This window comes from Rhagoletis zephyria, unplaced genomic scaffold, assembly GCF_001687245.7.
Source record: "Rhagoletis zephyria isolate East Lansing unplaced genomic scaffold, Rhagoletis_zephyria_1.1 Rzeph_scaffold_05344, whole genome shotgun sequence".
In the NCBI taxonomy this organism is placed as follows: Eukaryota; Metazoa; Arthropoda; class Insecta; order Diptera; family Tephritidae; genus Rhagoletis; species Rhagoletis zephyria.
The window spans coordinates 30474-43239 of NW_016162427.1; the positions used below are offsets into that span (position 1 = coordinate 30474).

At 41.5% G+C, this 12766-nt stretch overlaps 3 protein-coding genes across 3 annotated transcripts in view; 1 reads left to right on the top strand and 2 right to left on the bottom strand.

Moving 5' to 3' along the window:
• LOC108371977 (dynein heavy chain 6, axonemal-like) overlaps positions 1-6994 on the top strand; it is a 20878-nt gene extending 13884 nt beyond the window's left edge. Inside the window, 9 exon segments of the mRNA XM_017627597.1 lie at positions 32-373; positions 576-878; positions 945-1303; positions 3745-3925; positions 3986-4546; positions 4613-4806; positions 4880-5948; positions 6029-6499; positions 6566-6994. Coding sequence (XP_017483086.1) covers positions 32-373; positions 576-878; positions 945-1303; positions 3745-3925; positions 3986-4546; positions 4613-4806; positions 4880-5948; positions 6029-6499; positions 6566-6922 — 3837 coding nt within the window. The 3' untranslated portion in view covers positions 6923-6994.
• Positions 6995-7059: 65 nt separating this feature from the next.
• On the bottom strand, positions 7060-10891 carry LOC108371978 (xenotropic and polytropic retrovirus receptor 1 homolog). The gene is made up of 7 exons (XM_017627598.1): positions 10820-10891; positions 10480-10741; positions 9960-10330; positions 9539-9881; positions 9215-9381; positions 7451-7584; positions 7060-7387 (listed from the first exon to the last, which is right to left on the bottom strand). Exons 2-7 carry the CDS (start codon positions 10661-10663, stop codon positions 7060-7062), a joined length of 1527 nt encoding a protein of 508 aa, XP_017483087.1. The 5' UTR covers positions 10664-10741; positions 10820-10891.
• Positions 10892-10928: 37 nt separating this feature from the next.
• LOC108371979 (xenotropic and polytropic retrovirus receptor 1 homolog) lies at positions 10929-11338 on the bottom strand. Its single transcript, XM_017627599.1, has 3 exons — positions 11270-11338; positions 11016-11212; positions 10929-10962 (listed from the first exon to the last, which is right to left on the bottom strand). Exons 1-3 carry the CDS (start codon positions 11336-11338, stop codon positions 10929-10931), a joined length of 300 nt encoding a protein of 99 aa, XP_017483088.1.
• Between the last annotated feature and the right edge of the window lie 1428 nt (positions 11339-12766).

Sequence of the window (12766 nt, forward strand, 5' to 3'; positions counted from 1 at the left end):
TTTTTTATTTTACTCCCCTATTTCGTTTTAGAAATTGGAAAAAGTATCGAAAGTCGCATCCTCTGTTTGCATGTGGGTGATCGCTATGGATAAATTCTCAAAGGTCTACAAAGTAGTCGAGCCAAAGTTGAAGCGCAAGGAAGCGGCAGATGCCGAACTGAAGGACATTATGACCGTACTCAAGCAAAAACAAAAAGAACTGGCGGCTGTTGAAGCTAAAATTCAGGCACTACAAGAAGACTTGGAGGAGAAAAATCGGGAATTCAAAACCATACAGGATGCTGTCGACTTAACATATGGTCGCATCAATCGCGCCGGTCGCCTAACCTCCGCTCTGTCTGAGGAAGAAATACGCTGGAAGGAAACTGTGACGGTAGGTAATTTTTAAAACTCTAAGGGTCATTTTCTCAAGTAGGTTGTAAAATTTATGTGGCCTCAAAACTGAGATTTTATACTAAAACAATTAGTTTGAAGGTCAGGTAAATTTTTGAAATCTACATCAGAAAATGGCACTGAAGAGGTTAAGCTATATATGTACTATTTAACCAAATTTATGTAATTCCACCTACCTTAAGATGCTGACGGAGGATTTGAAAAGTGTACCAGGTGACGTTTTGGTTTCCGCCGCTTGTGTCGCTTATTTGGGTGCTTTTTCGACCCAGTATCGCGATGAGATGTGCGCACAATGGGTGGCCAAGTGTCAGGAGCATAAAATACCATCAAGCGGTGAGTTCCTCTTAGTCAAAGTGCTCGGGGATTCATATGAAATGCGCCAATGGACCATGGATGGTTTGCCCAAGGACACAGTTTCGATTGAGAATGGTCTCTATGCGACACGTGCACTACGTTGGCCGCTTATGATCGATCCGCAGGAGCAGGTATACGTTGAAGATTGTCAGATCTTAAACTACGTATTATAAACTTGCACTCCGCTAACCTTGCAGGCTAATCGCTGGATTCGCAACAAGGAAAGGGCAAACGGCCTGATTGTATGTAAGATGACGGATGGTAATTTATTGCGTACACTTGAAAACGCTGTGCGCCAGGGATTTCCAGTGCTACTGGAGGATATAGACGAGAACATTGATCCCTCTATACGACCAATCCTTCAGCGTGAAACTTACGTTTTTGAGGGTCGCGTCTATTTGAAGCTGGGCGATGTGGTCATTGACTATGATCCACATTTCAAACTGTATATGACTACGAAATTGGCGAATCCACATTATTTACCAGAAATTTGTATCAATGTGACGCTGGTGAACTTTTTGGTAACAGAAAGTGGGCTCGAGGATCAGCTGTTGTCGTAAGTTGAAACTTTTCAGCGTATAATCGAAAACTACTGGACTGATGGTTTTTAAATTGGAATGACATGTTTATGGTCATTCTTTACAGAAAAAAATCTATTTTGCGAAACCGTAATTGTAATCATTCCCACCTTGGGCATTTAAAGAACTAAGCACATTTGAGGGTGTCATGTTCCAAATTTTGGATGGAGAAGATAATCGTTCCCGAAGGTTTTACCAGTCCGCGATTCGGATATAATTAGTTCTGAGGTTTTCTCCACAAGCCCATAAAATCTACAGTCCGTGTCTACAGAAAGCGCGATTTTAGTCAATGATACCTTAACTTGCAGTATCCGGTCAGTTAATCAGTAAGAGTTCTAAGGCCCTCCCGGTTAAGTTCAAGAAGTCTTTTGAAGTTTCCTGGAAGAACTTATGAATTTCTTTGATTGTCTCCATTCGGCAAGTGGGAAGCAATCCGAAATTCTTCCCAGCTCCTAGTATCTGTGCGGTCTATCCGTTAGATGTGCCGCAGAATAACTCGCACAACCATGCAAGCGCTTTTGTGCTCCACGTTTTGCGAGACGGTCAGTTCTTTGGTTGCGTTTTACCCCTTCATGTCTCGAGGCTTTAAGGACAAGTGTGTCTATCCAACATAATATTTGTGCTGGCCAGACTTCTGCCTGGAGCATGGCTGCGTACGTACATAAAGGCAAACTTTTCTGGAATCTTGGTCCAAGTTCGCCTGTGCCAGTACTCCCGTCATCCAACTTCGATCCATTTGCAACCATACTTGGAACCCTTTCTTTATCATAAAGAATATCACTTCCCTTTCAGGAATTCTGACATTGTAGGACTTATAGAAGGATGATTTCGGTAGCTTGTCCAGGAATGGATTGAAAACTTCCAAGTGACCCCAAAGATCCCCACTTTGCATACTGATTATATTGGGCAGCAATAGAGAGATCCAGGAGGCCTCCTTTTTAATCAGAATAGACAGTGGAATGCCTGGAATGACACTAAGGTCATCCGTGAGACAGGTGCGCATAGCTCCTGGGATGGCCACGCAAACCAAGTGGTGTAGCTTGCTTAAGATGGCATCCTCACCTACTTGCTTTGGGCCTGACCTGGCGGGATTTGCGACCTAATTGAAAGCCCAATACGTTAGTTTGGGTGATACCATGAAATCTCTGATAGGCATAAAGTGCCAGATGTTCCAATTGATACTTCGCCTCTTCTGAGAACTCAATTTCTCTCTCTACCAAGATGGGTATGGTCAAATTGACTTTCCTTTTCTTGATGTATGGGGCAATGGTGGACTTCAGTGGGTTTATTGACAATCCATTTGTAGCACATCAGTCTGGTGTATGTATAATCGTATGTGTCCGTAATTTCTCAACCGATTACAACGAAATTTGCCACACCTGTTGTAGACTTTCCAAGGATGGTCATAAGATTAAAGTAATTTCTGTTATACATCAAGGGAAGTGGTAACTCTTACCATATTAGACAGGAGAATTACCAAATATATAGAGGAAAGAGTAAGGAAGGCCAACGTTGGATCATACACCTGCAAACAAGCGGTCAGAATCAAGTGGGGGTTAACACCCCTCGTATTACACATTGGCTTTACACTTCAGAGGGAAGGCCAATACTTTTATATGGAACACTTGTATGTTGGCCAGCAACTTAAAAGGGAAGATACCTTAAACACTGAGTAAGGTCCAAAGCAGAGCGTTGCTCTGCATTTCCGTTGCCTTGGGGAACACCACAAACAAAGCGCTAGAAGTGTTAACCAATTTGCCCACAATGAATCTGGTAGGGAAATACGTAGCCGCCACTTCAGCCTTCAGACTAAAAAGTATGGTGCTATGGAAAAAGCGGCGGTTCGGCCACGCTTTCATACGCCACACTATGGGAAGTTGGGACCAAGAAATCAGATACTCCCCCGTTAAATCAACCTTCGACAGGATCTTTAAGACGAACATCCCGTCAAGAGGAGAATGGCAAACACCAGGACCATGGAGAAAGGGGAATTGAATTATTACACGGATGGATCCAGTCTAGACAATAGGGTTGGCAGGACTGGAATTATCCGTTCAAATTCCGGACTTCTGCAGTGTTTATCAGGCAGAAGTTTAACGCCCTATTTCAGAATTCGTTTCAAAAACGCCCTATCTCAGCTGCCGATTCAAAAACGCCCTATATCAGCATATTTTCAATACATTTTGAAGTGAGATTGGGCGTTTTTGAACCGAATTTTTAAATAGAGTGTTTTTCAATTAAATTCTGAAATAGGGCGTTCTTGAAAAGTTTTTTGATATAGAGCGTTTGCGAACTGGCTGCCGAGATAGGTCGATCTTCCACTCAGCCATCGATCCCGCCCATCCAAGAAGAGTTTTCATATAAACTGCTCTCTTTTGTAGATCTCAGTAGCTCCATTTACCATTTTCTTTTCGTGCAGTGACATTGTGGCCATTGAACTGCCTGCAATGGAGATTCAGCGCAATGATCTGATTGTGAAGATTAACACAGACAAGCAACAGTTATTGGCGTTGGAGGATAAGGTGCTCAAGCTGCTCTACAATTCGCAAGGTAATATTTTGGATGACGAGGAGCTTGTGGAAACGCTAAATGACGCCAAGGTAAATGCTTTTCGACATCAGCTGCTCAAACATATCTCTTTACTAATAACTCTTGGCCAGGAAACCTCACTTATTATTGCAACACGTCTCATCGATACCGAAGAAACGGAAAAACTCATTACGGCTACGCGTGAAAAGTATCGTTCACTGGCTTCACGTGGTGCCATACTCTATTTTGTGGTAGCTGGCCTAGCTGATGTGGATCCCATGTATCAATACAGTTTGAAATACTTTTCACAAGTATTCTGTAATGTTATACGCCTGGAACATCCTAAGCAAAGTATCGAGGAACGCATAGCACAGCTGAAACTGGACGAGTTGAAAACGATTTTCGAAAATGTCTCACGCGGTCTATTCGAAAATCACAAAATCATATTCAGCTTTCTGCTAGCGACGGCAATTGAGAAACAAGAAGGCCGCATTTCTCAAACCGATATGAATTTCTTGACGCGCGGCAGAGTGGGAGCTGTGCCCTTCAAACCTAAGCCGGACGATTGCTTGCTAACCGACGAGGACTGGGAAACATGCATTTTTCTGGAAACTGAATTTCCCGCTTATTTTGGCGGCTTTATTGCTGCGCTTGGCAAGCCTTTCTTTTTGCAAATACTCAACACGAAGGAGGTGAGATGTGACTATGCGTGGAAGCGTTTATGTGATTCTAAATTCCTTGGTTGTTTTGATAAGTAGGTCTTCAACTTCTCTTATTCGAGAGCAACAGCTGTGGACACATGGAACAAACGACTTACCATTTTTCATAAACTTATGTTTATACGCGTATTCCGGCGTGAGCGTTTTCTGCTGCACGTGGTGCTGTATTTAACCGCTACCATAGGCAAATACTTCACCGAAACATCAGCAACAGGCAGTCAGTTGAAAACTGTGTATGTATAAATAAATTAAATTTAATGCAGCTCATACTCTTCACAATTCTGAACATCTCGCTTTTTCTTCTAGTTTCAATGACACCAACAACCTAACGCCTATGGTCTTCGTGCTCTCTACAGGCTCAGATCCCATGGCCGCTTTTCTGAAGTTCGCCGATGAAATGAAATATATGGATAAGTTCTATTCGATCTCACTCGGTCAAGGACAAGGTCCGATAGCTGAGAGCTTGATCGAAAAGAGTTTGCGTCTGGGTCACTGGGTATTCTTGCAGAACTGCCATTTGGCCACATCTTGGATGCGTCAAATGGAAGCCATTGTGCGCAACATTACTTTGGGCATCAGCAAAGCGCATGATGATTTTCGTCTCTTTCTCTCCTCTATGCCAACAAAGAGTTTTCCCATCAGTGTACTGCAAAACTCCGTCAAGCTAACAAATGAGCCGCCCAAGGGCATCAAAGCCAATGTATTGGGCGGACTTAACGATTTGGAGAAAAACTTCTTCGAGAAGCATGTATTGCGCGAGAAATGGCGTGCCATTGTGTTTGGGCTGTGCATGTTTCATGCAGTCATCCTAGAGCGACGCAAATTCGGACCGCTCGGCTGGAATATCTTGTACGAGTTCAATGAAAGTGATCGTGATTGTGGCCTCAAAACGTTGGATTTCTTTATCGAACGACAGAAGGTAGATGAAATTCCGTGGGATGCAATATTCTATATAAATGGTGAAATAACGTGGGGTGGACGTGTCACCGACTATTGGGATCAACGTTGCTTGAAGACTGTATTGAAAACATTCTCGTCGCCACAGATCATTGAACCAGATTACAAATACTCACGCGGTGATCCCTACTATCGTGATCCACAAAAACTAACTGTGCAGGAATATATACAGTATGTACAGAAATTCCCGACTATAGAAGATCCGGAGATTTTCGGCATGAATCAAAATGCAAATATTGTATTTCAAACAAAGGAGACGAACTTCTTTATAACAACGCTGTTAATGGGACAGCCACGCGCAGCGGCGGATGAGGGACAGGCGGCGGAAAATGAGAATGCAGTGGAGGTTATTCGCTCCGTACAAAGCGTGCTGATTACAAAAATCAAGCGCGACGAGCTTCACGAATCGCTTAGAGTTGTAAGTAAATGTGCGCACAAGTAACAAATTTCATTTCAATCAAAATTATTTTATTTATTTGCCTTTCCACCTCCGTCCAGCTGGATGCCAAAGGTCAACTACCTTCCTTAACCACAGTGCTTGTGCAAGAGATCGATCGTTACAACATCAGCCTACGCGTCTTACACGATAGTCTAGTAAATCTATCAAAGGCCATTAAAGGGCTCGTCGTAATGTCCGAAGAGCTAGAGGAAGTATTTAAAGCACTGCTCACCAATCTTGTGCCTAATTTATGGGCCAAAAAGAGCTTTCTCTCCATCAAGTCGCTGCCAAATTACATTGCTGATTTCCAGCGTCGCGTCGAATTCATACAAAATTGGGCGAGCAACGGTGGCCCACGTTCATATTGGATAAGTGGTTTTTACTTTCCGCAATCCTTTCTAACCGGCATGCTTCAGACGCATGCGCGCAAACGTGTGCTCCCAATCGATTCGCTTAAAATAGATTTTAAAGTCTACGATCTGGTTATCATACAACAGTTGGTTTTTGAGCGGCACGCCAGCGGCAAGGATGTAAATTTGAACGCGCACTCTCGTTATTTTGTGCTTTCACTTAAAATATCTTCTATCTCATTTTAGGTTAAAGATCTTTACGGTAGTCTACCAGAGTCGAATGACTCTGGCGTCAATGTGCATGGCATTTTCATCGAGGCCGCGCGTTGGAACTCACAACGTGGTGGACTCTGTGATGCGGAACATGGCGAACTATTTAGTCGCTTACCGGTTATACGTTTCATACCATGCATTAGCCTAGATCCGGGCGAGCGCTACGAGGCACCACTCTACAAGACACAAGCGCGTTCTGGCGTGCTATCGACGACGGGTCATTCAACAAATTTCATACTCTCTATATTGCTGGAAAGCCGAAATTCGCCTGACTTTTGGATTTTGCGTGGCACTGCATTGGTTTCTGGCGTTGCTGATAATATTTCGTAAAATGCCTATGTGCGAGTGTATGCTTTTGTTTATAACGAACTTAATTAATTTAATAAAAATAATTAGAATATAATGCGGTTTTATTCAGCAACTCTTCTTCTTCTTTTTTTCATTGTTCAGCATTTTACGTAAGTCATTTAGTCCTCTTTCATGTCAATAACATCTCCATTCGTATTGGAATTTGGCGAACGATTGTTTGCGCCATCTACCTCATCCATCATGTGTTGCAACAGTATCTCATCGCCAGGATCGATTGGTGCTACAAAAATATCGCGCACAGCACGAAATTTANTATTGGAATTTGGCGAACGATTGTTTGCGCCATCTACCTCATCCATCATGCGTTGCAACAGTATCTCATCGCCAGGATCGATTGGTGCTACAAAAATATCGCGCACAGCACGAAATTTGCCTGCGTTGAATAGATGTTCATTCTCCAAACGAAAATAATTCCAAATATAGCGTCTGTGTGCGCGTATAATTAAATTTGTTTTCGTGATATAAATAATTGTACTTGAAATAAATTACCTGAACATCTCCAGCGCGCTGGCGATTGTATTGCAATGGAATACCGTCACATAGTTTCGCTGGTATATGTACAGTTTAAGCGCCCAAAATATGCGACAGAAAAAGTTTTCAACAATTGCAAAGTAATAGAAGCTCTGAAAGAAAGCAAGTATGCAGAATTAGTAAAGGAAAGAAGGTTTTGAGTGACTTAATTTCCATTGGATAATATATTTTGACTCCGTTTTCCCTCTTGTCTCTTTCCTAGCCTCGGTGAAAGAACTATTGAGTACTTCTGTGTACTTAGTTCGCGTTTTTCAACAAATATATTCCAACGCTAGTTCGAAGATGTCTGGCATGCTTAGTTTTATGGGAACAATTATGCCTTTTGCTANGTATATGTACAGTTTAAGCGCCCAAAATATGCGACAGAAAAAGTTTTCAATAATTGCAAAGTAATAGAAGCTCTGAAAGAAAGCAAGTATGCAGAATCAGTAAGGGAAGGAAGGTTTCGAGTGACTTAATTTCCATTGGATAATATATTTTGACTCCGTTTTCCCTCTTGTTTCTTTCCTAGCCTCGGTGAAAGAACCATTGAGGACATCTGTGTACTTAGTTCACGTTTTGCAACAAAAATATTCCAACGCTAGTTCGAAGATGTCTGGCATGCTTAGTTTTATGGGAACAATTATGCCTTTTGCTCATATTTATGTATGTACCTTATTATAAGTAAGAAAGATATATCAAAAGCTTTGAAATTATGTACATATGTACATAAGAACGCGCCACCTTACAAGCAAACAAAAAAAGTTCGCCGTAAGCCTCTGAGTCTAAAGAATTTTTGCAAGGCAATCTTGAGAATTTTTTTTTAGCGCAAACCAAGGGCTTTTCGGTGACTCTTATATTCAGCAATAAATTTGTTTACNATGTACATATGTACATAAGAACGCGCCACCTTACAAGCAAACAAAAAAAGTTCGCCGTAAGCCTCTGAGTCTAAAGAATTTTTGCAAGGCAATCTTGAGATTTTTTTTTTTTAGCGCAAACCAAGGGCTTTTCGGTGACTCCTATATTCAGCAATAAATTTGTTTAACAGTTCGCCTTCTTTATTGACACTGTAACCGACCAAGCGATTTTGGCCGAGTCCAAAAGAACACGCCAGCGGTTTCTCTTATGTGCCAACCGACACCAATTGGAAATGCCAAATGAAGCAAATTCCTTCACCACCTAGTCTTCGTCTTCTTCTGTTACCAACATCGCGATCCGCGTTGCACACTTTCAGAACTGGAGCATTTCTTGCCATTCGAACGACATAACCTTGCCTGCGTAGTCGCTGGATTTTAATGGGTTGCACTATGTCTATATCGTCGCTAGACACGAATAAAGACGCAGAAAGGGAATCGTAAAAATAAATTTCCGAAAAAACATGCGTGAAAAAATTTCAGCGAAGTAAGACGCGTCAGCCTAGTTGACGCTGAAGAAAGATGCGTAAACATAGATTTAAACCTGGCCACTTCAGCATCATTCCACAAAAATTCTTTGGGGACTTTACATACTTTTACACCTGCGAACATGGTTGACCGCGAACTATGTTAAGAGTGTTTTTTTTTGTGCGTCCTTTTTCGCGGTCAAATTTTTAGCTTATTGTTAAATCGCGTGCGGTATTCGCCATCGCGAACGCTCATGTTTTATCTAGATATATAAATATTTAGTTGGACACTAATATAGCCCCTCACTTTCTTTTATCAGAGCAACACGCTCAACATAGTTCATGTGCTTTTCACTCACCGCCGGATAGAGTAATTGATCCCTCAGAAATATATTTTCGCCGCTAAACTTCTTGAACACACCAAAATCCATAATCATATCCCAAGTAAGACAGTAAACAGTCTGCACAATATTTGCGACAATGAAGAACCAAACAAAGGGATTATCAAAGTAATATTCATAAGAGTCTACAAATAAAAAAAAAAAGTAATCATATGTATACAATTTACAAAGCATTTTAGTNCAAACAAAGGGATTATCAAAGTAATATTCATAAGAGTCTACAAATAAAAATAAAAAAAAGTAATCATATTTATACAATTTACAAAGCATTTGAGTACGTACAGCGCGTGGTGGCCATGAGGAAACCGAACAATGATACAAAAAACGACATCGAGTACTTGCCCGCATTCACGATGAACGGGAAAACCAAACCCGTATCACGATATCGTCTCAAACACTGAGCGAACCGAAACCAAGCCGGTAGCACCAAAACAACTGAGAAAAGTACTTGATTGCCCCTCACACATGCAATTGGTTCGCGCGCGTCATCCATATTTAAATTTGTGCAGTAGAAATAAATCATATATGCAAAATCAGCAAGACAGTAGGCGAGTGAGTTGAGCTGATCGCCGAGCCAAAAATCTGCAAAACCAACATAGAAAAATGGCGCTGCCATGACACGACCCTGTAAGATGAGATTTTCACTTAGCATTTTTTCGCAGCACCAATTCACTATATACATATACACTCTTCGAAAACATACCGCAACTTTGAGTAACCATTTACGTGCAGCATAATTGCAAATCGGTAATGGATTCACTAGGAAGGTTATCATTGCTATGAGCAACGCCAAGGGGAAGACATAACGCGATATTTTCAGGTAACTAAAATGTATGTACGCAAGTAAGGTGATCGTAACCACTACCGCCAATGCGACAGCCATTTCCATTACATGTGCCGCTGTCAGATATTGTCGAGGATCCAATTCAAAAATAAGCACATGATTGACACCCGCCCTGCGCCACCCATGAATGTTGATGCTAATTAACGCTAAGTAAATAGCAACGGAATAGGGTGCGCGAAAGAGTCGAACTAAGGCATCCCAATCATTTGCGCTCAGCTCCGTCATGAACACTGAAATATTTACATACATATGTATGTAAGCNATCCCAATCATTTGCGCTCAGCTCCGTCATGAACACTGAAATATTTACATTCATATGTATGTATGCATCCGCGTATGAGAGATTCCAATTTGCAGGAAATTTTTGCAAACGACTTACGTGAAATGGCAAGCGCTGAAAGTAGCACAACAAGTGCGCCCAAATAGAGACCAACACGGAAGGAAGTCCATGGATGTTTTATATCTTCAAGTGGTGGTACACGTAAACGTTTCATAGCACGCTGACGATCGCCACCTTCTAAATGTTTCGTTACCACATCCTCCGTCTCATGAATTAGATTCATTATCTCACGATTGGTATGGAAAAAACTTGAGTTTACATTAGAATCGAACCACTGCTTGCCTCTGGTATTGCGCAGCAACTAAAAGTGGGCAAGCAATAAGTTTTGCTTTAACTCCAACACCAAAATACATACATATGTATGTATGCATTTACACACCTTATCGTGCTTCTTCAGTATCTTTCTAAATCCAGTATGATTTAGTGATTGATAGTTTTGTAACAGCACCAAACAGAGATACAGTTCACTAAAAGCGAAACGAAAGTCTTTAGTTTTGCGTCGTGGTAGTATTGTCGAGAAATCTATGATCGAAATACGTCCACGCTGTTCTGCGGCATTTAGTGACTTCTTCAACTCTGTTTTCAATGCAACATGTTTACGTTTGGCCTCTGCCAGTTTTTCGGCAAAAAATGTATTGACTTTTTGCAATTCCATGTCGCAGCGCTCAAAGAATTTATCATCGATGACCGCATAGTAGGACTGAACGGCACGGAGATCAGATTGGTCGGTCGGCGCATTATCGACAGCCCTTACGATCATTTCTTTTAATTGCTAAAATGTTAACGTTTGTATTAATTGGTAGCGTGTTCACTGGGACAGCCTACTGACCTCATAGTGGATGTATTGACTCCGCCATTCTGGTGTTAAAAATGTTGCGAGCTTCTCCGTGAATTTCATTTTTGACGGAAATAAAAAACTATTCGTTATTTTAATTTGTCAAATGGAAACTCGAAACGAAAGAAGGTATTCACTATTTGGTATGATATTTTTTTTGCGGAAATATTTATGTATGTACTTAATGATATGAAGATCCGATACGCGTTGCAAACATGTGGGTGCGGGAAAAATTTTAAATCACAACCTCTTTGAGGAGTNCACTGGGACAGCCTACTGACCTCATAGTGGATGTATTGACTCCGCCATTCTGGTGTTAAAAATGTTGCGAGCTTCTCCGTGAATTTCATTTTTGACGGAAATAAAAAATTATTCGTTTTTTTAATTTGTCAAATGGAAACTCGAAACGAAAGAAGGTATTCACTATTTGGTATGATATTTTTTTTTTTGCGGAAATATTTATGTATATACTTAATGATATGAAGATCCGATACGCGTTGCAAACATGTGGGTGCGGGAAAAATTTTAAATCACAACCTCTTTGAGGAGCTAAAAACGTGTTGCGTACATCCCATGTTCAGTAAGTAGTTAGTTAGATCAGGGATGTCACGGAAGAAGAGACACCGCGACCTGAAAAATCTTTTGTGTATCTTAAAGACAGAGTCACTAACCCAGTGTGGTCAAGATACCTTCCTAATGAATCCTAAAAGAGCCTTTTAATCTTTGTCTAGCCAAAGGCGGACAGTGCATAGAATATGCTTTAAAACTGCATCATCTTCGAGGCAGAGCCGGCATTCCGACTCTTTGGTCAAACCTATTCATTTTCGTTGAAAGGGCGGTCCCACCGCTCCTCAGTACTTACTACGTTCAGAGTGTACCTNAGAATATGCTTTAAAACTGCATCATCTTCGAGGCAGAGCCGGCATTCCGAATCGTTGAAAGGGCGGTCCCACCGCTCCTCAGTACTTACTACGTTCAGAGTGTACCCCCACTCAGTAATTATGGCTATCGAAGAGGACCAACTGAGACTACAGAATGGTTCAAGACCCAAAAAGGCGACCTCATTGCCTTCGATTCCATAATAGTCTGGTACTCACCACCTGTTTTTTGATGCTAAAATTTTTAGCATGTCAAAGCGGTCTCTAACCAGGTTGGATTTAATAGTCCTGTTGCAATGGGCACGGATTGCTTCTTGGCTTATCAAGGTTTAATTTTGCGCAGTTTAAAATTGCGACTATTTCAGTCTGAAACACCGTGGGCCATTTGCCCATGGGAATTGTAAGTTTGGTGCAAGGTCCAAAATTATCCTCCCTCCTTGCAGGGAGCCTATTCGCCAAATATCCGCTATCGGGAATTATAACTTAGAACTTTCAGCCAAATCAGATCTTTTTACTTATGGAATCAGAGATTCCGCATATTTCCAACACTGATATCATCCCAGGAATACCTGCATGAAGCTTCTCTCTGAAAAAGCCGTCGTTAAATAGTCGG